This window comes from Rattus norvegicus, chromosome 8 (genome assembly GCF_036323735.1).
Source record: "Rattus norvegicus strain BN/NHsdMcwi chromosome 8, GRCr8, whole genome shotgun sequence".
NCBI lineage: Eukaryota > Metazoa > Chordata > Mammalia > Rodentia > Muridae > Rattus > Rattus norvegicus.
The window spans coordinates 72,629,727-72,655,436 of record NC_086026.1 but is presented as its reverse complement, the minus strand read 5'-3'; the positions used below and the strand labels follow the sequence as shown (position 1 = coordinate 72,655,436).

The 25,710-nt window shown below is 43.7% G+C and overlaps 1 protein-coding gene across 10 annotated transcripts in view; it reads left to right on the top strand.

Moving 5' to 3' along the window:
* Nucleotides 1-25,710, top strand: part of Map2k5 (mitogen activated protein kinase kinase 5) — a 227,780-nt gene that overhangs the window by 92,959 nt on the left and 109,111 nt on the right. For all 10 annotated transcript variants that reach the window (XM_017595501.3, XM_006243229.5, NM_017246.2 and 7 more), the window contains 2 exons: nt 6,639-6,700; nt 11,973-12,021. In XM_017595501.3, coding sequence (XP_017450990.1) covers nt 6,639-6,700; nt 11,973-12,021 — 111 coding nt within the window. The remainder of the gene's footprint in view (nt 1-6,638; nt 6,701-11,972; nt 12,022-25,710) is intronic.

Sequence of the window (25,710 nt, the reverse complement as noted above, 5' to 3'; positions counted from 1 at the left end):
TATACTGCATATACCATACACATACTACATACATACATACATACCACATGCATGCACCACACACACCAGAAATATACATATATACACACACACCACACATATACACAAATGCATACACCTTTTTACCTCTTTAAGTATATACACCATGCACCCCCACATACACACATATCACACATACTACACACATATATACTCCCCACACATATCACACATACATCATCTATATACTACACACATAGGCACACCTTTCAACTTATTTAGGTAAATATATACAGACTGCAGACATACAAATATGCACAGTACACACACATACACACACACACATCATAAACATACGCAAGTACACACACACAAACACATACCCCTGATAACCGTGAGGGAGTGTAGTGGACAGCGGTTATAAAGCATGAGTTTGTAATTCCAGTACAGCTCACTCTTGTGAACATTCATCATTTGAGAGCTATATAATTTTTCAGTTACATTAAAATACTTTTTATTAAGGTAGAATTAAGATACTATAAAATTCATCCTTTTGAAGCATACAACTTATCATTGTTGTCTCATTTCAAAACATTTCTAAAGAGAAATCCCTAACCACATTAAGTGACTTGCTCATCTCCCTCCCTCTACCTGCTGTCAGTCACTGGTCTCCTTCCTGCCCCTATGGATGTGCCCATTGGATACTGCACGTTGCACCCCAGTGGAGTCCTGTAGCCAGCAGCCTTTGTGCCTGGTGGCTCATGCTCAGGTCAGCCTCCAAGTTTACCCGTAGCTGCAGCAGTAGCACCCCCTCCCCTGTACATCACTAGCAGTAGTTTATCGAGTGGCTGTATGACAGTTGCTTGTTTTTCCTCAGTTGATGGTCATGGGAAATTTCCACTTCTTTCTTTTAAAAGTATTAAATATGTTTATTTTTATCATGTCTGTGTATATGAATGCATGCACATGCAGGTGTGAAGGTCAAAGGACAGCTTTTAGGAGCTGACTCTCTTCTTCCACCGTGTGGTCCCAGGGATCAAATTCAGGTGACTGGGTTTGATGGCAGTGAAGTGGTCAGATCCTGTGGCAACTCTTAATTTTTGAGAAAGTGTCAAACTGTTCTAGTCTGTCAGTGTTCAAATCATTTGCAGTTACTGTAAATACTAAAGAAATATTGCAACTCAACAATGAAAATACTAGTCACTCATTTGAAAAACAGACAGTAGGAGCTGGAGAGATGGCTTAGTGGTTAAAAGACTGCTCTTCCAGAGGTCCTGAGTTCAATTCCCAGCAATCACATGGTGGCTCACAACCATCTGTAATGGGATCTGATGCCCTCTTCTGTTGTCTGAAGACAGCGACAGTGTACTCACATACATAAAATAAATAAATAAATTTTAAAAAGTGAAAAACAGACAATAGATTTAGTTTTGTACTTCTCAAAGGAAGACATACAATGGTCAACAGCCACATGAAAACTACTTAACGTCAGTGGTTGTCAAGGAAACCTAAGTCAAAACCATGAACATATTCATACCTGAGACCACGTACACACAAAACAAAATCAACCACATAAGTGTAGTCAAAGGCACAGAGAAGTTGGAATCCTCAGACAATGTCGGTGTGAATCTGAAATAGTGTAAACTAGATTAGAACAGTTTGACACTTCTTTAGTTTCCTCAGGACCTAGCAAGTCACTACTACAGACATCCAAGACAACTGGCTAGCACGTACACCAGTACACAGTTGCCTGCTGCAGTGCTCACGGCAGCGTTGCTCCCAAGTGACTAAGATGGCTCAGCGAATAGAGGGGCTTGCCCTTTATAGCATCGCTCTTCTGCCTTCTTATGCTTTTGGCCCTGTGACTTTGCAGTTACAGTACATTTGACCTCAGAAGTTCCTGTTTTGTTCCATGTAATTTCTAACTATTAATAGCCTATGTTTCAGGGAAATGACTAGCTTTATACCTCCTTTTAGGTCTTTAAACATGGTTTATCTTAGTTATATAGACATGGCGACTTGGAGGTTAGTGCACAGTCTGTTCTTCATATACAGCAAAGTACACACAATCAGCAAAGTACTTAGGAGTCTGCATTGCCCTCCAGCTTCCATCCCCTTCTCCTGTGCAGTCTAATTTCTTGACAACTTCCTCTCTGATTAGGTTATTTTTATTTCATACTATGATTCATTTGTAACATTTACTGAGCACTTTCTTTCAGATACTGCTCTAAACCTGGGAGCACCACAGTGGCCAAGACTTAGCCCTTGTCCTCACAGAATACATGTTCTAGAATAACCCTTGTCCTCCTGGGGCACATGCTCTAGAGTACCCTTGTCCTCACAAGGTACATGTTCTAGAAAAAGCCTTGTCCTCATGGGGTACATATTCTAGAGTAACCCTTTTCCTCGAATGGCATGTGTTCTAGAATAACCCTTGTCTTCTCAGGGTATTTGTTGTAAAGTAACCCTTGTCTTCATGGGGTGTATTCTCGAGATGCATAGTACATCCTTTGGAGGGATAGACAGGTGAGAAAATAAAGCAGGACAGGTTAGCTAATAGAGCAGGCACTGGTCATGGCACCAGAGATGGAGTGGCAATGAGCAGAGACCTTAATGAGCTAGTCAAGGAGGACTACTGGGATGACCTTACAGACAGGGAAAGTAGCATGTATTAGCATGTAGAAGTGCTCCCAGATGAGCACTAGACCACCACAGTGACCCAAGATTGAAGTCGAAAGGACTGGAGGCTGCCTAGGAGACTTGAATGATCGGAGCATAGAACCAAGCCAAAAGCATACACCTTAGAGGCTCTAGCAAGAAGTTTAAGTTTGAGACTAAATTTATTAGGAAGGCATTGGAAAAGGTTTGTAGGGAAAAGAATGTGGTCTACCCTCATACTCAGTAAAAGCAAAATCTACTCAGAGATATCCAGATAGAAGATCTCAGAATACCAACATGTTTGGATTATCACCACAGGGATTAGTTATTTACCCCCAAAGAGCCCATGTTGCAAAAGAAGGAAAGGGTTTTTATATTTTCAGCTACCAGAAAGTTAAAGGGACCTTGTATTAGAGTTTCTGCTCGTGTTGTTAACATTAATAATGATCATTTAAGGCAAATGTGAAGATTATCATCATGTATTGTTGCTGCTTGCCCCTCACGACATAGTTATATTTATCGTATGTACAAAGGCAGCTCTTACCATAGAGATCTTGTAACACGGTAACACAGAGTGTAGGTTTGCCTAAGTGAAAATGGCTACCCTAATCCGTCAGCAGAAACATGTGGCTCTGCAGTGCAGGGCATCAGCTGCTGCTCGACAAGCAGTCTTCTTCTGGCCTACCATTTCGTGGTGGCATGCATTGATGCAGTGCAGTGACTGGTCATGAGGGAGGGAGGGGATAAGTGGCCAGGGAAAACAAAGGAGTGCCCCTGGGAGCGAAATGTTAGAAGCTGGAGCACAGATGAGCACCCAAAGCAAGGCCTGGAGCTGGAGCTTGGTGAGCAGCCTCTGCCTCACCTGTCTGAGGTCCTAGATTGATTCCCAGTCCAGCCAAGAAATGGTCTTGAATGACAAATCTCAGGCAACATTGAACAGCCAATGTGCGTCATCCATTGCAGAGGTGAGACCCACATAGAGTTCACATTGCATTGCACTGCTGTGTGATGTTGAGAGAAAGGGAAGTTTGTCTGGAAGTATTCAGAGGCTCTGGTCTACTCTCATAGTCACATGACCATGGTTGTCACATTTGCATTTATGGGACTGTTTCAGATAAGGTCAGGTAAGGCCTATGGATTCCTCACGAATGTTTATGCTGTACTAAACCGAAGACTTGCCTTTTATGAAGAGGTGTGTAGAATAGCAATAGCACTGAAACCAAGTGGAAACTAACCTAAACGCTGTACTTTGGCCTGCCAAGTGTGAGCGTGCTCACTGGAATCCACAAGCTCTCCTGACCGAGTGATCTCTAGTATCATTTTTTCACCTCCAAATTCATCTCCATGAGCATGGGAAGGATGAGGTAGATCTGATGGCACAGAGCCAGAGCCAACTCCATAAAGATCTGTGCATGTGGGCAGCTGAGAACTGAGGATGACAAGCACCAGTGAACTACCTCCTTATTTAGTTGATGACGGTTGTCAGGCCACCTTTGTCCTTCAGTGTAGCTTGGTAAAACCACTGTCCACTTAGGTGCTTAGAGCCTCTCCTATAGCCACGTAGAACTAAGTCCCCACTTAGACTTCTTGCTGGTGCCTGTGGGTGGGCTTGTTCCTCCAAGTGTTGGGGTCACTGGCTTTCTGCGGAACTGTTCTGGTAAGCTGCTGTGTCAGTTTTCCTGAGGCCATGTGCCAAGCTTTTTCATCTTGAATTTGCTCATCTGCGCAGCTACCGATTGACTGACCTGGAAAGTCAGGGGACGCAACTGTTCTTCTGCCACCTTTCCACTTTTACTGCATGTATAATAAAAAAGCTTGGTAAATAAGGATGTTTCTGCTCATTGCATGAATAGTTTGTGTTGTCTTTCCACAATCTTCCTTCCCAGTAACACCAAGATCCACAGCACAAAATTAATTATGCCCTGGCTACTCTCAGCTATACTCAGGGTCTGGAGCTGCAAGCAGAAGTTACCAAATGAGTGTTCGTTACCCAGTACCTACTTTCATCAGGATAGAGAGGAGGCCATAGCTCCATGATACGTGTGCCATTTTAACAGGACAGTAGCTTAGGGAGCATGGTATGCCATGATAGTTTACGTGCACAGAGCACATTCCTAACTGCATTTCAGAAGAGTGACGTGGCTCATCTTCAAGCCTTATTAGGCATTTGTAAAACCATCAGTAGTCATATCATAAATACAGATTTTAGCCTAAATAGAAAAACAAAAGTTACTTCCCAAATATCCTGGGTGCCTTCTTCATAATTGTGAAAACCTACTCCCCAGTTTGTCTCTTAAGGGGGATATGTGTTAACTTAGTTCTCCTTTTGTTAGCAAAGTGCTCTTGTTCCCTTCCTGCTATATAAGTATATTTTTGACATTCTTGCAACACTTAACCAATGCCGGCCATTAACATGAAGTCCTGAGTTTGTACTTTGCAGCGAGCTGGGCTCTCGAAGCAGCAGCCGTGAGAGCTCACCATGATGGTGGTGTGTCTGCAGTTGGTTTGAAGTTCTTTCTTGGACACTGCTTCAAAGCATCATAGTCAGCAAGACTACTGTTCTGTCTAGCACTAATGTTTGTTTTGATACGTCTGAGAGTTACTCTTTTTGGCTACATTTATAGGATAGAAATGATAGAGAAACTGGGTAAGAACTAAACCCAAATCCCCTGCCAATTTTAGCCTAAGAATGACTAACTAGGCATGGTGGCGCACACCTTTAATCTCAGCACCAGAAGGCGAGAGCTGGTGGATCTGTGCGTGTGAGGCCAGCCTGGTCTACAGAGTGAGATCCAGACCTGCCTGAGCTACACAGAGAAATCTGTCTCAAAATAAAAAGCATACAAACAACCAGAATATCCAGACTGACTGAATACCACAGAGCAGGTCTCCTGATTCTGAGGGTCTCTGCTGTGTGTCAACACTTATCTTAAATGCTCATGGAAGACTAACTACAGAGCGAACAGGTCTAACGGCTTCTCAGGTTTGGAAAATGTCAGAGGTATTTAATAAAAGCTGAAGTTGTCAAATAGGTAGTGTAGTACAGAGAGTCACAGTTTAGTAAAGAAATAAGTCAAGAACCAGTGAGATGGCTCTGCAGGTCCAGGCGCCTCACTCCCCAGGGACACACTGTGGAAGGAGAAAACAAGCTCTCAGAGGCTGACCTCTGACCTCTAAGATGTGTAAACATGCAGTGCATACATACAATAAATAAATAAAATGTAATTAAATAAAACAAGTGAGGACTTGAAGAGATTATGTTTTGTCCTTTTTTTGTTTTTTGGTTTTTTTTTTTTATTGGATATTTTCTTTACTTACATTTCAAATTTCCCCTTTCCCGATTTGATTTCCCCTCTGGAGTCCCCCTATCCCTTCTCCCCTCCTCCCCCTGCCTCTATGAGAGTGTTCCCCTACCCACACACCCACTCTCTCCCATCTCCCCGCCCTGGCTTTACCCTACATGGGGCATTGAGCTTCACAGGGCCGTGTCCTTTTTTTTTTTTTTTTTTTTTTTACCTCATGGGTTTTCTCAGTTATCAAGGAGCCAGGAGTTGATTAGTCACTTTCCAGGTTACCTAAAGTCAAAAGTAACTTCATACAGAAAATGTAGCATCACGGCTCCTGCCTTTGTGTGTGGTTTGAAATTCATGCCCACCTACATTTCTTTGAGAAGTGTGAAAATTCTCAAACAGGGCCCAGGTTTCCGTGTGGGGAAAGTGGCCACCGGGTTCATTTTATGGATGTTTGCCTTTGCCTCCTCATAGACTGCAGGTTTCTAGTCTACCCTTATCTAGTTCCCTTCGGTCTTTAATGACTGAGTTTTAAAGCAGAAGGAGCTGGCCATGCTCTGCCTGAAACACAACCATGTCATTCACAAAGGTAGAACTAAACCTTTGTTCTCTATATGCAGTAAGCAAATGGAAATCACATTCTTACACGAGCGTGTGCCGTGCACTGTTTGATGGTCTCCTTTAAATGACGTGCTGTCTCTGTCTCCACAGGGGGGTCTTTGGATGTATATAGGAAAATTCCAGAGCACGTCCTCGGAAGAATTGCAGTAGCAGTAAGTATATACATCGGCCTGAGCTTTAGAGATTTCCAGTTATTTAATCCTCACCGTCACGCCTCTTTCTGTGTCCTCAGATGTGTCTTCCTTTCAGTCCCAGCTGACTGTTGAGTCCTTACTGCCCGTCATTTCTGATCCTACCTCTTTTTTATAGGCTAAGTTCCAGCCGAGTGCCTCTGACTTGTCAGTGCTCTGTGAGCGTAGGGACCTTGGTGCTCAGGTTTCTGTTTCCTCACAGAGAAAGCTGTTTCAGGGGACGTTTAATGATTATAGGCATAGAATTTGAAAATAATTTAAGAATCTAAATTAGTGAAACAGTCTCTAAACAGAATCTTACTTTGCTTTTAAATGGTTTTGCAGTCGTCTGCTCTTGGTGTTTATTTTATCTTTTGGAGACTATATCTAAGATCTTGTGCCCTTTGTGATGAAAAACAGTTTTCCTGTCTTCTACACTCACTAATAAATAGGCAAATCATATCATCTAAACTGCGTTATTATGTAAGTTCCAGATTTGAGATTGGGAATAATATAAGCTAGCGGTGTCTAAGAAGAGTCACTGGGTGCTGTAATCGTAAACAATTGCTAAAGTAAGGCACTCTGTTAAATTAAGTGGTTTAATGCAGAACAAAGTGATTATATCATGTACCATTTAATTAAATGGCTTATTTTCACATTCATTATACATCAAACTGACAACTCAAATTCTTTAATCCAACATGGACACTTACTCAGGCTTAGTTCATTGTAATTCACAGCTTCCTTTTTTTCTTTCTAATTATTGGTGTGAACTGCCCAGGGTGGTGAGTGTTCTCCTCTCTGATGCTGCCTCTGCAAGCAGCTTCTAATGTACACGTGGAGGCGGGCTCTTCAGGATGAAACCTGAGTACTTAAGTCAGTGATTTAGATGAAACTAAAAATGTTTCCTTTCCTCTTCTAATCTCAGAGGGGAATGGACGCGTTGTGGCTTTTGGCAGTTCTTGGCTCTAGAGTCTAATGACACGTGTGATAAAGGGTGAGGAGAGGCAGCTGGAGCGCAGGGAGCCTGCAAGTCCTGTGTCCCATCATCTACTGCGAGTGGGAACTAGAGTCCATCTTGTTCAGTAAAGATGCGTGCTCTCCCCGGCCTTGTCAGCCTTGCCTCCCTCCTCTGCAGAGCAGAAACAAGGCCGCTGGGCTCTGATCAGCTGGGATGGGAAAGTTGTAACTCAACAGAGTCAGCAGAAAGCAACCAGCTTCGAATGCAGGACATGATGTTTGGGTAGTTGAAAAATTTTCAAAACGCTGTATTAGGGAGAAACATTAAAATGAGTGCTAGTCCAAGAAAAGTTAATGTGCCCCTTATTTGGTTTTGGATCAGGGACAGTCGCTTATAAAACAAGGCCCATTCCTCAGCCTTCCTGTGATCTAGGCCATAGTGATGACAGCCTCCGTGGTGCATATAGGAGAAATGCTTTCATCAATTTTGCTCTTCTGTCAGATTTCACAAACTCTGTTAGTGTCCTACGCTTGTTCAGCACCTCAAAAGTGGGGTGTGTATCTGTGTGGGGAGGAGGGGTCTGAATGGGCTCCAAGCATGGATGATCCTTCCTGTAGCTAATAAACAGCACACTGGTCCAGAGATAGCATCTCATAGCAAGAGGATCTTATCAGTCCATATTCAGCTATGGCCCTGTTGGGTGGTAGGTCCCTCATTGAGTATGAAATGCACATACACACAACCTGTTCTGGTTCCCAGTTTCCGTGGTTACTTCTCCTGAATTGGTCCCAAGATGACATCCGTTTCTTTCCTTTGAATTTCTCAGTCAGGCCATGATGGCTCATGCAAATAGCCTCAGCTCTGTCCAGTCCAGCAACAGAATCAAATGGGTCTGTGTGCACCAGTCTCTGTGGTCTACGCATGTACGAGTGTGCTACCTAAGGTTCCAACAGCTGTGGGGGAGGTTTGTTGGGCCCATCAGTACTAAGCAAAATGGGTTAGAACATCCAATACCTCATCCTGAGTCACTGTCCTAACTAGTCAGTGCTATCCTAGGTACAGGACAGTCTGTCTCCAGACCCACTGCTCCTGCGTTCTGTTCTCTGAGAAATGAGGTGGGGAAATGAAGAATTAAAGGGGAGACTGGGTGAAAACACACACCTAGAGGGAGAGGGGGAAGAACAGTGCAAGAGAATAACGGAGAAGCACAGACACAGTGGCTTTAGCTTCCCATTTTCAAGCGGGAGCTTGCTGTTGCCTGTGGTGGTTCAGCTACTCCCCAACTTCAGTCCCCCAGGACTCCCGGCCTGGGCCACTGTGGTCACTGAAGACCTTCCCATGTTTCTCTGAGGAATCTCTTCTGCAAAATGAACTTAATTTCTCTGGCTCTAGTAATCTGGCATGCAAGGCCGGTCCACAGAGCTGAAGGTCATCGCAGGATGAGCCTATCAGTGTCGGTGAAATACGGCTAAGATTTTCTCATGTAGGATATATGTAGGAGAGAGAATGTTTTTCCTTTGAAGAAAGCCATGTAAACTACCTGATCTCAGCCTCCCGACTCTGCGAATTTCTACCCTGCTTCTTATAAAGGAGAATGCCCTTCCGCTGCCCAACAGTTCTTGCCCTCTCACTTCTGAAGCAGGGCACACTGCGTGTGTTTTGAATGCTAATGTTAATGTTGATTGACGTTGTCCATGGAAAGACGTGCACTTGACATGTCAAGAGTGGTGATTGACAGCAGATATACATGCTGCTAGTGTCAAGGCTCTTTGGAGCTTTTGTGCAGCCTCTCCCACTGAATACCAATGATATTCAATTAGTGGACAGCTTCCTGCTCCTTTATACACGAATGCTGATACACATTAAAGGGAAATCTTTTTGTCTTCAAAGTTGGGGGACGTATAGTTCAAAATGATTTTATGAAATATCATAAAATCAGTACTGTGTTTCTTTCACTGCTCTGCAGTCTGTGCCTGTACGGTTGTGTCTTGTTTATGTGTTTTCTGATCGTTTGCTGCTGAGCTAATGTTGGCAGCACACAGCCTGTAACTGGGAGGTCTGAGTCGGGAAGTTGCAGCCCACTCCTCAGAACCCAAAAGCTCACTGCTTCCCTGCTGACCATCATGGCCTCCCCCACTACTCAGAGAGACTGTTTTCATGGCTCACTTATGAACATTTAAATACTTTGTCTTACTTTCAGTGATAAAATTACCATCATTTATACTTTCACTTTAAATTCATATTTTAATTTTACTATCATAACTTACGTATTTATTTACATGGTATAACATTTGAACATGCGTATAATATCCGTGATTTGATATGCCTTTTCCCATGGTTTATTACTTGCAATACTGTCTTATGATATCAGTGATTCCAAACTCTGGAAGAACTTGCTTGCTATAAAAATGTGTCTGTTTTCTTAGAATAGATAAGTGTGGAATGGAATTGCCTATTCTCTCATCAGATCCCCCAGAGTTCCTCCTGTTCTCTCAGAGAAGTTAAATGGCCTGGCCTCATTCAGAGCTAGATCTTCAATATTTGGAAATTGTGTTCCTTACTTTGTATTTCTGGTTTTTAGTTACTGTTAGTCAGTTTTTATCAACCATACTCTTTGCTCACGGGGCCTCCAGCCTTCCTCCTCTCACGTCCTGTTTATGATGCACAAAGCCTGGTTGCTTCCCATCCAGGAAGCTTTTCTCGTCGTGTAGCCTTGGCTCACCCACAGTGTCTGTAACAGTAGGTGCTTTCTCATACTTCTCAGTACGTTTTCAGTAACAGCACTTGATTTACTTAAAATCCAATGATGAATAGTCAGCCTTGAAATTATACATTCCTATTCGTGTGCTATAAGTAAAAACATCCTTTTCATTTAATAGCCACTTTTTGTATAAACTTTGTTATTTGTTTAGTGGCACTAGAGATTGAACCTAGGGCCTCCTACACACACCCAAACCCTTTACCGGTGAGTCACATGCTCACATCAAGATTAGAAGATCTTAATGGCAATTCCTGATTAAATTTTCCACATAGATGGTAGTAATTACAACCTGTATAGTTAGGGTCTTATTCACTTAACCATTTTTTCCTAACTCTGGCAGTTAAAGGAGAAAATCCAGGTGAAATCGGAGGAGTGTTCTCACCCATTTTCTCTGGACTGCACACTGATGCTCTCTGTGCTTCCTCCACACGCATGCTCTGAGCCGCAAATGTGCCTTCTGTGCTTCTCGGTGTGTTTACTAAAGAAGGAATAAGAAAGCCTTCTACAGTAACTACAAACCCTTTAAAATTATTACTAATTTTTATTTTATTTTAAACCTAACAGGAAAGTTTTGAAGTTCATATCAAAAGTTCCCACAGAGCCTAGAGCAGAGTCCTCTGGGGAACAGACACATCTGATTGAAATGTATCTTTAATTTGGTCCAGTGTCGTCTTCTCTTTTCCTCACATCAGTTAAGTTTGCCGCTCAAGGCTTGGCGTCTTGGTCAGGCTCTCCTTGCTGCTATTGGAAAGGGTGATTTCTGCTTTACCCAATTCCTTTCATGAGTCAGTTTCTTTAATGGTCTTGTTCTAGACATAGAGTTGATTGGTGCAGCTCCTCCTGAGCACACAGAAGGCCCTCAGTTTATTCTCCAGCATTACCAAAAAATAAAATAAAGATTTTTCTTTCATCATAAATAGCATGACTTTAAAAAATTTCTCAGGGGCTATCTCCAGATGGCTCAGCAGTTAAAAGCACTTGCTGCTCTTGCAGAGGACCCAGGTTTAATTCACAGTTCCCACATGAAAGCTCACAACTGTCTGCAACTTCAGTTCAGGAGATCTGACGCCCTCTTCTGGCCTCCATGAACAGTAAGCACACACATAGTGCACAAACATTCGTGCAGCAAACACTCACACTCATAAAATAAAAACAAAATCATTCTTTTAAAAAAATGATTTAGAGATATTGAAAGATTGTTTAAGAAGTCTTTGTCCCGCTCTTCTGACCTTCTCCTAACCTGCCCATAGCCACTGGGGTTTGGTGTGTGGCCTTCCAGGTTGTTCTGTGACACATGCTCGTCTCTTTCCTCTGACACAACCAGTCTTCTGATACAGTAAACTCACTGGCAAGGAGTGTGGAGCTCTGCAATTGGTGTCCCTGAGAGCCTAGCACAGAGGGGGAAATATTCAAGAGCTACTCGCGGTGTGACAGAAATATAAAGAACAATTTGTGTTTGGTTTATTTAACTCTGGAGCATTCCCTATAATGTCTATAACTGTACTGTTTTTTTTTTCCTTTCACAATTTTAGGTTGTTAAAGGCCTTACCTATCTGTGGAGTTTAAAGATTTTACACAGAGGTATGTTCTGGGTCCCACAAATGAACTTAATGTAGGGATGGGGAGGCTCTGCAGTCATCTTGGTTAAAAAATGACATTTCCGACAGCTGATGTGACCATCCAGAAGGTGATTGTAAGTGTTACTTTTCCTATGTTCTCCCTCTTATTTCTGTATTTTTTTTTTCGGTACTAATTAGGGAGTTGTATTTTTTCTGAGTTTTATTTTTTCAAGCATGCAAAACATATTTTGTGCTATTTGAAATGGCTTCATGTTATTTAACTGTAGGTTCGGCCCTCCCCTGTGAGCCTGTCAGGTGTCGCTCTGAAGAGACATCCTGTTTCCAGGAAATGACACTTTAGACAAGGGACTAGTTAACGAATCGGAGCGGCTCTTTGCTCTGGTAACGTGGAAGGGAGTGACCTGATAACTGTCGCGTGTCTCAAGGAGCCTTTAGCTTGTTCAGTGTTCCCAAAATGTCTGAAGTCATTTCAAGCAAATTGTGAAAAGAGAAAGAGATGGTAACAAAGCCCACCTCACATTCAACTTAGAACACATCTGCTCCTCCTGGCTTTGTGTACCTAGGGATGCAGTATTGTACACTCGGATGTGATCACAGGAAAAGGTGGGGTTTTTATTTGGTTTTAGTTTTCATTTTTGGATTTTTTTTTTCCTAAGAAAAGACTAAAGCTTTTGGAGGAGCTCTCCCTGCCCTTAGCTGCTGTTTCCTGCACTGCACTGTGGCCTCTGGTCTGTGTAGATGCTCTCAATAGCCTCCGACTTCTTCACAGTTTGAAAGAGAATAGCTGCATCAAACAGGATATCTGCATGTTGGGAAAGCCTAATATTCAGTTCTTGAAGGCATCCGTGCTGACTAAATGGAATCATAAGCCCTACCCCATTCCCCTGCCTCCTTAAAGCCACTGGGTAAATGGTACCAGAGTGGTGGGGAGCATGAGCCCAGCTGGGTCAGTGTCACTTCCTGGATATGTGTACACATCTGGTGAGTAACAGAAAGGGACACCTTGACCTGATCAGCAGAGCTGCTTTCTCTTCCCCACTGCACTTCTGCCTTATGTACTACCCACAGAACCGCTATAGCCAGTGCCGGCACCTGGCATCTGCTAGCCTTTCACTCTGCTGTTCATTTGCATGGGATCCAAGGGGCGACACCGGTGCTCAAGAGTGAAGCCTTCGCTGAAATGACTGAGCTGTGTAAATGGGAGTGTTGTTATCAATTGAGACTTGTAATTGTTCTGTACTCTAGGCAGACTAGGTAACTCTGGGACAATGAATTCTCTACGCCATAACTATGGAAAATGTGGTCACTCTGAGAAGTCTGGTGGGTAGGGAAGTGTGCCCCAGTTATTCCAAAGTATCTTCTCTCCTCCTCTTTACAGTGACAAATCATGCTGACAAGACACTATGCGTCTAGAATCCCTGTGTCTTAGATTATGTGGAGTTACTCCGACTGTTTGTGAGAATAGCCAGTTCTGTTTGCTTATCTGTTGAAATGATATCTCATTAGGCGTGCTTCCGGCAGATCAGTGCAGATCTGAAAATAAAGCATAGGGCCAGTTTGCCAGAACAGTCCTGTGGTCATGGTGGCAGGCGCGGTTACCAGAGCCCTCGGAGACGAGTGTGCCTTCCTCCCTTCCTGTTTGTGGCTTGGGCTCAGAAAGGCCTTTAGTTACACGGTAGGGGAGGGTCGTGGGGACTTGGCTGAACCACACAGGTTTCCAAAAAGAATCCACAGTCTTTCTTCAGGTTTGGATTTTTGGCCCATTCAACACCCAGAGTGAGTCTGCTGTGAGATCTCTCCGTGGGAGGTGTCTGAGAGCAGAGGTTAGGGCTGCCAGGGCCTCTGGGCCTCCAGGGAAGGAATATGCATCTCTGCCTGGGTAGCAGGGTGACTGGATTATAGTGCAAATGAGTTCCCCGGAAATGGGCACTCGGCTCTCGAAAACAGTGTGCTGTGGTTATGTATCTCACTTAATGGAATGATATATTTGGCCTTAGAGTTCCATAGCGACTCATAGAGGCTTTTTACCTTCTGAATTTAGAGTAAAAGAAGCTGGTCTCTGAAGACTTCTGTAAAAGGTTGCAATGAGAAGTTTAGCTTAAATCGAGTAGGTTTTGTCCATATTTAATAACTTGGATTTCATAAAACTAAGATTAAAGATGCCTTTTTATTTACCAAAAAGCTATTTAATTTTCTCCTTGATTAAAAAATTGTAGCTTTTTAGATGAGTTCAATCAGGCAATTAAAGATCAGAGCTTCGAAGTTCAGCTAAGGCAATTAAGTAGGTAATGCGGTTGTTTATGCCCTCGTTCTGAGTACGCGCACCGCTCTTCCCCCTTGCTCACACAGACTGGGTTTTGTTTCCTCTGACTGATGATGGGAATACATCTGAATATGTGTCACATTGTCAAATCAAAGCTGGCTCCTTTTATGGGGCTAGGGGAGGCTGGTCTAGGCTGTGTGAGCAGACAGCGGTGAGAAGACGAGGGAAAGGCATTAATGAGTGATCCAAGCGGCCTCCTTTGTGTTGGTCTAAGTACTGAGAACTGGAGCTCTCCTCTGATCATCGTTTGCTAAGGCTGCTCTCCACAAACAGAGCAGGAAATTATTAATATGACATTACTTTATACTCAGGAGCACACATTTTTCTAAGATGAAGAATAGGAGACATGTTTGGTTAATGATATAAAAGAACAGACTTTTTCTCCCATATAAATGGCTTGATTTGGGGTCTTGGGTTTTAACTATGGAACGTGCATAGGTAAACTGCAGCATCTTTCCACAGTATAAGTGGGGACTATAGAGCAGAGCAGCCTGAACATGAAGCAGCGACAAACCCTTCATCCCATGATGCTTGTTGGCTGGGTCCTTGCTGGTTTACTCAGCTGCACGTTATGCCCCCTGGAAGTGGCGGAACCTGGAGTGAGCAGCTCCTACCCAGGCTGGGTCATCAGGGGTCCAGGCAGCTGTTCCCCTCTTTCGCATTTTAGTATTTGAGATGATAAATGTTCAAGGACTTTGTGAATGCTCAATATAGTCCTGAAGGTGGACTTCTATTAAAACTGAATTAATCACTCCATCCTATCAATAAAAATACTCTATTCCTTCATCCAGCCCGGGGGGAGTTTATTGTGGTTTGTGTTACAGGGTCAGAAAATCCTTAAGTCTCTTCTTAAGCTAAAACAAATGTGATGTCATCATATGAAGATGTACTTATTTAAAATCTTTGAAACACCCACCAAGATTAACTACTGTGGAAAAGCTGTCTTCATTATGACATAAGGGAGGCCCTGTGAGTACAGCCCGTGCTGACCGTGAGTCAAAACAAAGGAAGTGAACAGTGAGAACATTCCAGCAAACACTGCAGCTTAACTTCAAAACATACATCACCACTAATGAGGTGAGAGCCCTGCATATTAATAACCACGGCTCCAGTCACAGCCGTCATTACCCACATCAAACATAAATGCAAGATTAACACCTATGCCATTTCTGTGGGAAACGTGAGAATACCCTGGCAGTAACTGCTCTTGCTTTCCCCAAGGATAAAAAAGAAATGGAAGGGTAATGAGAATAGAACTTAGATTAAGAAAATAAAACCAGCCGTCAGTCAGGGCCATTGTCAGAGATGTGGAAACCTGTGGGAAGAGAAAGCTAGACCTCTTGTATACCAGTAAGCCTTTCTATATATGAGCCTAGGCCAGTTTACTTGTCTTCCCCAACAGGAAAGCTGGGCTTGGTGCATTCCTGTAATCCCAGCGCTTGGAAGGCTGGGGAAGGAAGGTCGTGGGTGTCAAGCCAGCCTGAGATATAAAGTGGAACTCTGTCTTCAAGCAACTTTGCAGAACAGTTTTTACCCCGATAGATTTCTGTGTAAAGAAACTTTTGTCTGTGGCCAGACAACCTAAATGAACCCAATCTTTTCTGATCTCAGAGAAAAAACAAACCAACTCTTTGTTTCAGCAGACAGGCTAGAAACTTTATTTTCCCTGATATTACTTCCCTAAACTGACCCCACCTAGACTTCTCCAGGGTGCTGCCTTGGGTATCTAAGCTAATGCTTAGCGATTCCATGGATCTTTATTTCTTAGCTGTGTTCTAGATGTTGTTGTGGGTACTTGGGGGAATGTCTGTTTCTACACTCAAAAAACATTTTTAGCAGGGGTGGATAAAATACATACATACATACATACATACATACATACATACATACACACACACACACACACACACACATGCATGCATACATAAGCAATAACTGCAGTGTTAAATATGGAATGCATTAGAAAGTAGTTAGCTAAAGGATGAAGGGGGACCATTTTAGATCCATCACTGGACAGGCCCGGGAAGTTTCTGCACATGGAGCTCACAGAGAAGGTGGTTTTGGAATGCAGGTTTGAGGAGGAGAGTAACACATGCACATTTCTGACGGCATGGCCCAGCCATCCTCCCCTAATATTTACACAGGAGAGATAAAGCACTTGCCTCATAAAACTACTAAGCAGTCACCTGTTCCCAAACTGGAAACAATCACCAGTCTTTAATCAGGTAGATGATAAGCACACCATGGAGCATCCACACCACGGTGGAGCGTCCACACTGAGGGTGGGACTTGTCAGTAAAGTGATTGAACTGTAGTCCATGCGGCAACGTGGGCAAAGTGTTCTAATACTCCATATGAGCAGTGTTCTAGAACTGTGAAAGTAGGGTGGGAGGCCTTGGCAGTCATGAAGGGAGGATGGCCTACGAAAGCGTGAGAGGCACTTGAAGGATCTGTGCTTTGGGAGAACAGACCAGAAGTTAGGGGTTTTGTGTCAAACGCCTGTTGAACAAATTTGAGGGTCTGAGTTTGGATCTCTAGCACCCCTGTAAGAAGGCAGGCGAGGGACAGGACTGTGATCCCACAGAAGGAGGCAGATAAGAGAGGATCCCTCTCATATCAGTAAGTTCATCAAAACACAAGGAGAAGGGGTATTGAGGAAGATACCCAGTGTGGGCCTCTGACCAGTATGCATATGTGCACACATACCTGTACACACATACCCTAGTACCCACAGTGCACACAAGGACTTGGCACTGGGCTAGATGCTTGCACTGAAAATGAAATAGTGTCATTAGCAGAGTTTTTTCTCTTTTTTACTTAGAAGAATTTAATGCACTTATTGTGTGTGTCATGGGCATATGACAATCCCAGCATTCAGGCCCCAACAGTCAAGCTTAGATCGTCAGGCTTAGCGGCAAATGCTTACTCCTGAGCCATCTCACGGGCCCTAATCATGGAGAACGTGCAGAGTCACAACTTGGATGAAAAGTGGCAATGGTTGGTGGTGGTGAATCTTAAAATAATTGTAGATTCACAGGAAATTCTCAGAAAAGAATGTGCAGAGAGGTCTTGCAAAAGGCATCCTTCTGGAAGAATCTGAGAGGACCGAGTGCGGTCATCTGGGAGAGAGTGACCAGGAAAGTGCTAGCCTATGTCGTGTAGTTGCCAGTACCTTGTAAATGACATCAGTACATCTGTGTGATGAAAGCACCATACGCATACCCTACTCCAGAATTACTGCGCTAAGAGAACAGAAGAGACGTGTAAAATCTTTGAATTTCTTAGAAAAGAAAATCTGATGTCAAGGTGTTAAAAGTTGTCTGAATGTGTGTAGAGCTGGGATTTGTGGTACAGATAATAGGAAACTAAACTACATTCACAAGAGTGATCCCCTCATGGTGGGCATTGCTACCAATAGAAAATTACATGATTGATTGTAAGTGATTCTTGATGAAATGTAGCTTGCACAACGCTTCCATAACAGCCTCCTTACAGACACTAGACAGCGGGGCTTCCCTTCGGGTGGCAGGGAGTTTTTGCGTAGGCCACATTTCACTTCCTGAAATACCAGGTTATTGGTTTGGGTTTTTTGTTTTGTTTTGTTTTGTTTTTGTTTTTCAAGGACTGGTTAGCATTTGAGCAATCCAAGTCAATTTAAAGGAGTCATCCCCAGTTGGTTTTATGTTGCAGAGGGTAATGATGGGAAAACTGGATGGCCGCCTTCTTCCAGTGCTGGGGCTGCTTAGTCAGGCGGATCTGTCAGGGGCTGTTTGTGCTGAACAAGTATTAGTGGTGAGAGCCACTGTTAGACCTGGGCTCCTGTTAAATATCCTTTGCATGTAGGCATTCCACACCAATGCTACAGTAGGTCACAACTCATGAGAAAAGATGACTTAGCCGGTTAACTGAGGCAAACTAAACCAGCGTAATGAGTACACGTTGTTGATTTTTTTCTCCAGCTCTGACTGCACAAGTGAACATTTCTAGAAATTAAGCCTTCTTGCCTGTTTTGGTCATTAGTAATCAAAGGAATTTCTGCATGCATAATAATGTTTTTGAAAGATAAGAAATTCTATACACTGTTACTTAAGTGTTTTAAAAAAAAAAAAAGTGCCAAGACCTTATAAAGAACTTTCAAAATGCAACAGAAAGAACAAAAACACCAGTCAAGTTAGATAATGGGCAAAGGACAAGGGGATGGACAGGTGGCAAATCATCATATAGAGAAGATGGTCGCCTCATTGTCCTGCAGAGAACGCAGACCCACACCAACATCAATCAGCAGGGACATCTACAAACACCAGTGAGGCTGCCGAAATTAGGTCAGTTGTTAGCAGCTGTGAAAGAAGCGAGAGTCCCACCACTGACCCACCAGGAAAACTGAGCACACGGCTACCCTTATAACCGGGAAATAAAGACCTGGATCCGCACAGCGCCTGTGTACACATGCTCATCCCAGCCTTTGTCCCACATTAACACAAAACTGGGAACAAGCTAGATGTCCTTTGACAGGGGAACAATGAAATGAGCCCAGTGCATTCCTGCCATAGAGCACTGCCCAGCAGTGGGGGGGAGGCCTGTTAGTGTCAACACACTAGGTAAGTCTGCTGGGAATTCTTCAGAGTAAAAAGGGCAACCACAAAGTTTTGAAGTCATGTAGTTCAGTTTATATAGCATTCTTGAATGGTACAGTTGGAAAAGTGGAAGGCAGACCAGTAGTTTCTAGGGGCTGAGGAAATTGGGTTAGGAGAGCAGGGAGTTGGCTACAGAGGACACAGTGAGGAGCCTGTGTATGGAAATGTTCTCCAGCTTGAGAGTGTTTTTACTTCAGTTCCTTGGAAGGTGTATTGTAGTATATAGTTTTACAATATGCTACCTTTATAGCAAAGTATCCAGAGGCCAGCACAGTATGTCTCTATTCTCCTTCCAACCACATGTGAGTCTATGGTTATCTCAAAAGAACACTGTCTTAGTTAGGGTAACTATTGCTATGATAAAACACCAAAACCAAAAGCAACCCAGAGAGGAAAGGGGTTATTTGATTTATACTTGTCATCCACATTGTAGCCCATCCTTGAAAGAAATCAGGACAGGAACGCAAACAGAATAGGACCCTAGAGGCAGGAGCTGGTGCAGAGGTCATAGAAGGGTGCTATTTACTGCCTTGCTCTCCATGGCTTACTCAGCCTCCTTTCTTATAGAACCCAGGGCCACCAGCCTAGGAATGATGACCCTACCCACATCAATCACTAATTAAGAAAATGCCGTACAGGCTTGCCTACAACATGATCTTATGAAGACATATTCTTAATTGATGTTCTCTCCTCTCAGATGATTTATGTTGACATTAAACTAGCCAGTGCAGCATTTAAAAAAAATGTATATCAATATATGTTAGGAAATAGAGAGAGAAATATATATATGTATATAGGAAATGCAGGTATTTTTCTCTAAGACTGTCTGTGTGATAAGGAGGTTGGGATTAGAAGTAAGTTTCATGATAGTTGTGTGACTTGACTCACAGATGATCGCACTGTTGACATACAGGATCCTGTTCAGCCACGTCAACTGCATAAGTTGCATGGTCAGTTGCCTCTGAGTTTTGTCTTCTAGGTAAATCTGAAGTTTCGAGGCTTATCAGAGGGAGAGGACCATCTGGGGAGGACGGCAGCCACAGGGATCTTGTGAGGGTGGCCATGTACCCAAACTTATTTATCAGATGAATGGGTTGGTCATCTGGGATGTTTTAATCCTGGAACTTTCTGTAGTGTGGCTTACTTCAAAGTCATCTTGAAGGAGGAGTGAATGACATCCTGAATGACTGTGTATAGTTGACATGAGCACAGCCTGCTCAAGGACCCCAATGCCTCAGACTTGTGGGACTAGCAAAGCCTTCCTCTGTTCTGGGTATGGGTGTTGGCAGAGGGTTGAGCAGAGACTGTCAGCCACAGCTTCCTTCTCCTGCAGGTTTAGAACCTGAGACAGTGCCCCTATAGAGAACTTCCAACCAACAGCATTAGCTAACCCTGCCTCCTTGTTCAAAATAAAAAGAGGCGTACAATAAACCCACCTTGATTCAGCTGTATAAAATGGCCTGCCCGACCCTAACCTTTCTGCGTGTGTCTGTTGTCTCTCCCCTGGCCTCCTAGATAGGTCAGTCCCTAAAGCTGTGTGAGGTCTCAGCAGCCCTGCACTGTTTGTAGTAATATTAAAAGGTAAGAGCTTTGTCATCAGTGGCACATTCTGCCCAGTCAAATGGACTGCTACATTAGAGGACTCCACACCCACCCCTTCCCTCCAAGGGCATGGCTGAAGAGGGCCAGCACTGCGGGAATCAAATCTAGCTTTTTGCTTCTAGAGGAGTAAGTTACTGCTGTCAGTTACTGCATACCTTCTGGGGCTGCTGTAATGGGCCTTGTGTGGATATCATTTTGTTTAGTCTTCATGACAGCCTTGTGAGAAACATGTCTGTGTCTGTGTTTAAATGAGAAAAATGGATGTCCAGAGAGGCTTACTGACTTGCTCAGTGCCCAGGGAGGCAGTCCTGGTCAGCATCTCATGCAGGAGTCAGAGGGCAGGACTGAAGGATACAGTCTGGTTTGACCCTACCGGAGGTCACCTGTGCCCCTCTGAGGTAAGAGCAGGGTGTCTACAGACTATGGTGGGCATGAGTAGTTCAAACTGTCGCTGTTCCAAAAGAGCAGCAAGAAGGTGAGAGCGCGGCTTTTCTTAGAAATCCAGCTTGTTAGAAATAGGAAGAAGGCACTCAAGGAAAGCATCTGGGCTCCCTTTCCCCTTAATTTCTCATAATTACCCAGTTGGTAGTAGCAAAGCTGGTACAGGAGTCCGGCCACTTGATGCACCCGAGCAGGGTTCCTCTGAGGAAGATGCAGCTCATTGAGGCCAAAGTTTGCATCAGAGTGACAGGGTGTGGCATCGTGATGGAGTAATTTCATTAATTTGAGCTTTGATTTCCTCATCTGTCAAGTGAGGCTAATCATGATTCCTGTCTCAGGGTTAGAGTGAGCTCAAAAGAGAGAATGCATGGCAGTGATGACAGCTTGGACTAACACAGAGCGAGTGTTAGGCGTTAATCTTAATAGCACCTCCACTTCGAAAGGATCCACCAGCACATGCTACTCTCCTTCATTTATCCTGCTTTCCATATCTCAATCCTTTTCTCCTGCTAAGAAGAATCATTGATAGTTCTGGATCTTCATCTAATGGCATCTTAGCCTCGGCATCGATTTCCGGGGTGAGGGGAGAATGTCAGTCCCCTCAGGCTCCCAGGAGTCCATTGTTCCACGGTTAGTGTCCCCCATCCACACAGGACATGTCTAGACTGCAGGCAGGATATTTTACTTACTCTGAAATAACTAGGGAAAGAGGATGGGTAATCTAACCCAGTTGTAGAGCACTTGCCTTGCTCGTGTGAGGCCCCAGGTTCAAGCCCTAGCACCGTAAAAACAGTAATAAATACAATTTTAAGGAAAGGAGAAATGAGGGGTCCAGGCCTATGTGTCCTTAATATTAACCTTACAAAGGTCTCCTCTGGATTCCAAAGGAGAGGAAAGCCACATATTGTGTCTCCTCCGAGCTGAATCAGGAGGCTCCAGGCAGTGGCTGTCATTTACAGTAGCTAATGGTGCTGCTTAATTTTATTTAGGGCCTTTGCAAGAATGCTTGGTGACCACCCTTTTTTTCTATGATGGAGTGCTTAGAGGAGCTTTGATATTGCAGTGTGGTCCTCTCCTGTGTGCATTCCTGTTGTGTGCAGATGGCTCTAATGCAGTGTCGCCACAGACTGTATTTAATTGTACCTGCTGTTCTCACTCATTAGAGTACAGTCCCCAAGAAATGACTAGAGAGATGTATTGAATATTATCTTTTCATCAGACAATTAAACTTAATGAAGGGATACTGCTGGAGAGCCCCGGCTCAGGGATGGGGACGTTCTAAGATGGGAGACCTACTTGATATGTCCCCTGGATCCTAGTGAATGGAGAGTGGAGCTTTATGGAGGAGGGGCATCAAAGAAAAGTTGAGTTCTGCTTCCCACATGGTATCACAACAGAACTGTGTGGCACATTGTACAACTGACTGGTATTTCCTTAAAAACTCATCATGCAGGCGGATGAGATTGCTCTGTGGGGAAAGTCCTTGCCACCATGCTTGATGGCCCAAGCTCCATCCCTGGAAGCCACATGGTAGGAGGAGAGAGCCTGTGCCTGCAATTTACCCTCCATGGCACATGCACCCCAGGATAGTGCACGTGTACACAGATAAATAAATAAAATAAAAGGCATCATATCTGCTTGTAAAGGTAACCCAGTGAGACTCACCCCAGAAAGACCAAGTAAGCCAGTATTGTGAACACACCAGGGAGATCAAAAGGGAGCAGCAAATGCTGCCACCAACACCTATGGCAAACAGCTCTCACAGAGAGGTTGCAGTCCGCCTGTGTGGCTTTTGTTTCTGACAAAAGCATTCACAGAGTCTGCTCTGACCAGAAAGTCACCTCGCTAGTTACTCTGCAGGCCCAGAGGGCCCTGGCCAAACCCTGACCCCTGATGCTGTCTGTGTTGGGCAGAGCTGGCAGGGCAGGCCCTGGGAGGAGCTGCAGCTAGCCCTGGTTTTGAAGGGCTCAGCCTTGATTAGCAAGCCCAGCTTACTGCTGTTTCTGCAGCTTCTGTATCAGCTAATTGATGCTGCCCGTGTAAAGATCTCATTTCTGTGTAAGGCAGTTATGGGCAGCAACATGAGTCATGTCAACGTGATACCAATTTCCACAGTCAATTTGGTCAATTCAGTGGAAGGGAAAAAAAATCAGACTATCCTGAAAATCAGTCAGAGCAGTTAGGGGAGGCTACTAAGGCTGCCATGCTCGCCTGATTGAGCTTTTCAGGTTTAAAACAGTTACTTTCGTCCTTTTTAGGAGAAGCTTTGGTCATTTGAGGAAATCTCATATATACAAAATGACATTTTAAAATTAGTTCCTTTTTAAATAATAAATAATCATCATGAGTACCCAGACTCTGTGTGTGTGTGTGTGTGTGTGTGTGTGTGTGTGTGTGTGTGTCCCGTGTCTATGTAGACTATTTATATATAATTAGGGTGGTTAACTGGTATCTCCTACTTTATTATAAATGGAAAGATCATAATAGCTAGAAAGTACCTGCAAAACTATGAATTATCAACTGATTTTCTGGGAATTAGCACTGCTGATGATAACTTCGGTTTTGAGGCTATTTCCTTTCCTTAAATAACTTTATTGATATATTGTTGTTATACGCCAAGAAAGACACCAATTTTAAGGATGTGATTCAAATATGAGCTAAATAGATTTATAGTATATGCAAGTATTGCCATAATTTAGTCCTCTAATATGCATGACTCTACCAAGAAAGTCTCCATACCCATTCACAGTCAGTCCCTGCCCCTTCCCAGCCCTTGAACTATTCTCCCCAGGAAACATTAGTCTTATTTTTTGACTATATAGATTTGCCTTTTCTGGGCAAAAATAGAATCATATGACATAAACTGTTGTGCCTTGTTCTTTCTAGTTCCTGTAACACTTTTAGTTGATTTATGCTGTAACATTTGTCAGCCATCCATTCACTTTTATTGCAGAATACTATTGGATATAGCATCTGGGTGTACCATCGTCTAACTCCTCACTTCCTAGCAGAGGGAGTGGCATCCGTAGGTGTGTGGTTTGAGACTGTTAGGAACAATGCTGCTGCTATTCATACACATCTTTCCCCCTTTCTTTCCTATTTGTCTATGTTTGTGGTTTTCATTTTTAAGGTAGGTTCTCACCTACCTAGCTGGACAGTGCTTGTTTTGTAGCCCGGACTGGCTGCATACTTGAGGCTGACCTCCTGCTATAGCCTTCCAAGTGCCAGAATTATAGGCATGGGCTACCCTGGGCAATGTGCCACCCTGGGAACGTGCATGTCTTTCTAAAGTCCCTTTGCTTTTGTTGAACAGACACCAGGGAGTGGAATTAGTATCTGTTTTTCAACATCTGCAATCACTTCTGTCAGGCAGCCTCAGAGCTTAAGAACTTGGCCCTTGGCCATCACTGTACAGAGTGCAGTCAGTGCTACTACCTAGAATTTCATGCTTTGTTAAAGATAGGGTAGCATTGTAACCAAACACTCTATGGTCATTTATTGGGGGAGGGGAGGCTGAGACAAGATCTCACAATTATCCAAGCTGGATTTAAACTCCTGGGCTCTAGCCATCTTCCTACCTCAGGTTTCTGAGTAGGTAGGACTACCTGATTTATTAACTGTACAGCTTATGTTTAATTTTGAATATGTTTAATTTAGTTTCTATTCCATTATAGACCCCTGTAGACCAGGGAGCGGGGGAGAGGCGGGGGACTTAGGTTGTCCTCAACATGACCCAAGACCTGGTTTGTAAATTCTTCCATTCCTCCTGTTCCAGGTAATTTTTTTTTCAGTTGTCTAAGCATTTAATATTATTGGTCAGGAGTGCTGACAGCTATCCATCACTCCTGCAGATCACATTCGTGATGTCATCATTAAAAAGTCTCATTGAGGGACTGAGGAAATATTTTGATGACAGACGCATGACGTGACTAGATAATTGTTGGCTCCTCTATGACTCCATTGGAATAGTATCTGCCATTCTCGAAGAAGCTTGCTGTGAGCTGGAGTTGGCAGAGTTAGCATAATGAAGTTTGCTATCACTTAGCACTTGGGTCTGGCACAGTACCTCAGACAAAGCTTCTGAAGTATGTACAGACAAAGTATGTACAGTGCATTGAAGTGTTGGGAACATTCATTCACAAACTATGCATTACCCATTAGGCGCTTAGCTCTGCGCCAGTCCCATTTTTGACACTGAACTCCCATTTTTTGTCAATATGGGAAGATCAAACCTAAGAATATATCCGGATACAATCAGATATCAGCAGGACAGGTTGACAGCTGGTACTTCTGCTCTCAAGAAGTTGCCAGTGTCCAAGACCTCAGTGAGACAGCACTTAGCTCTGCTCAGAGCGGTAATGGCTTGTTTGGCTGTGTGGGAGGCTGGTGAGCAGATCTTAGATAGCATCATCACCCGCTTTGCTTAGCATCCCCATGCTTCTCCTGAGAGGACATGACCAACAGAATCCACCCTGACCCCTCTAAGTCCTTCCATACAAACGATCTAGAGTGCTGGGCATTAAAGCGAGCTGCTTTGCACTGGCTGTCCTCCCTCTCTCCAGCATGAGCTGCTTTGCACTGGTTATCCTCTCACTTTCCAGCATGCTGCTGACTTCTTGGGAAGCAGACCTTAAAGCAGGGAACACAGCTAATAATGTCTCCCCATGCTTAGGGGCTAGAGCTAGTTCTC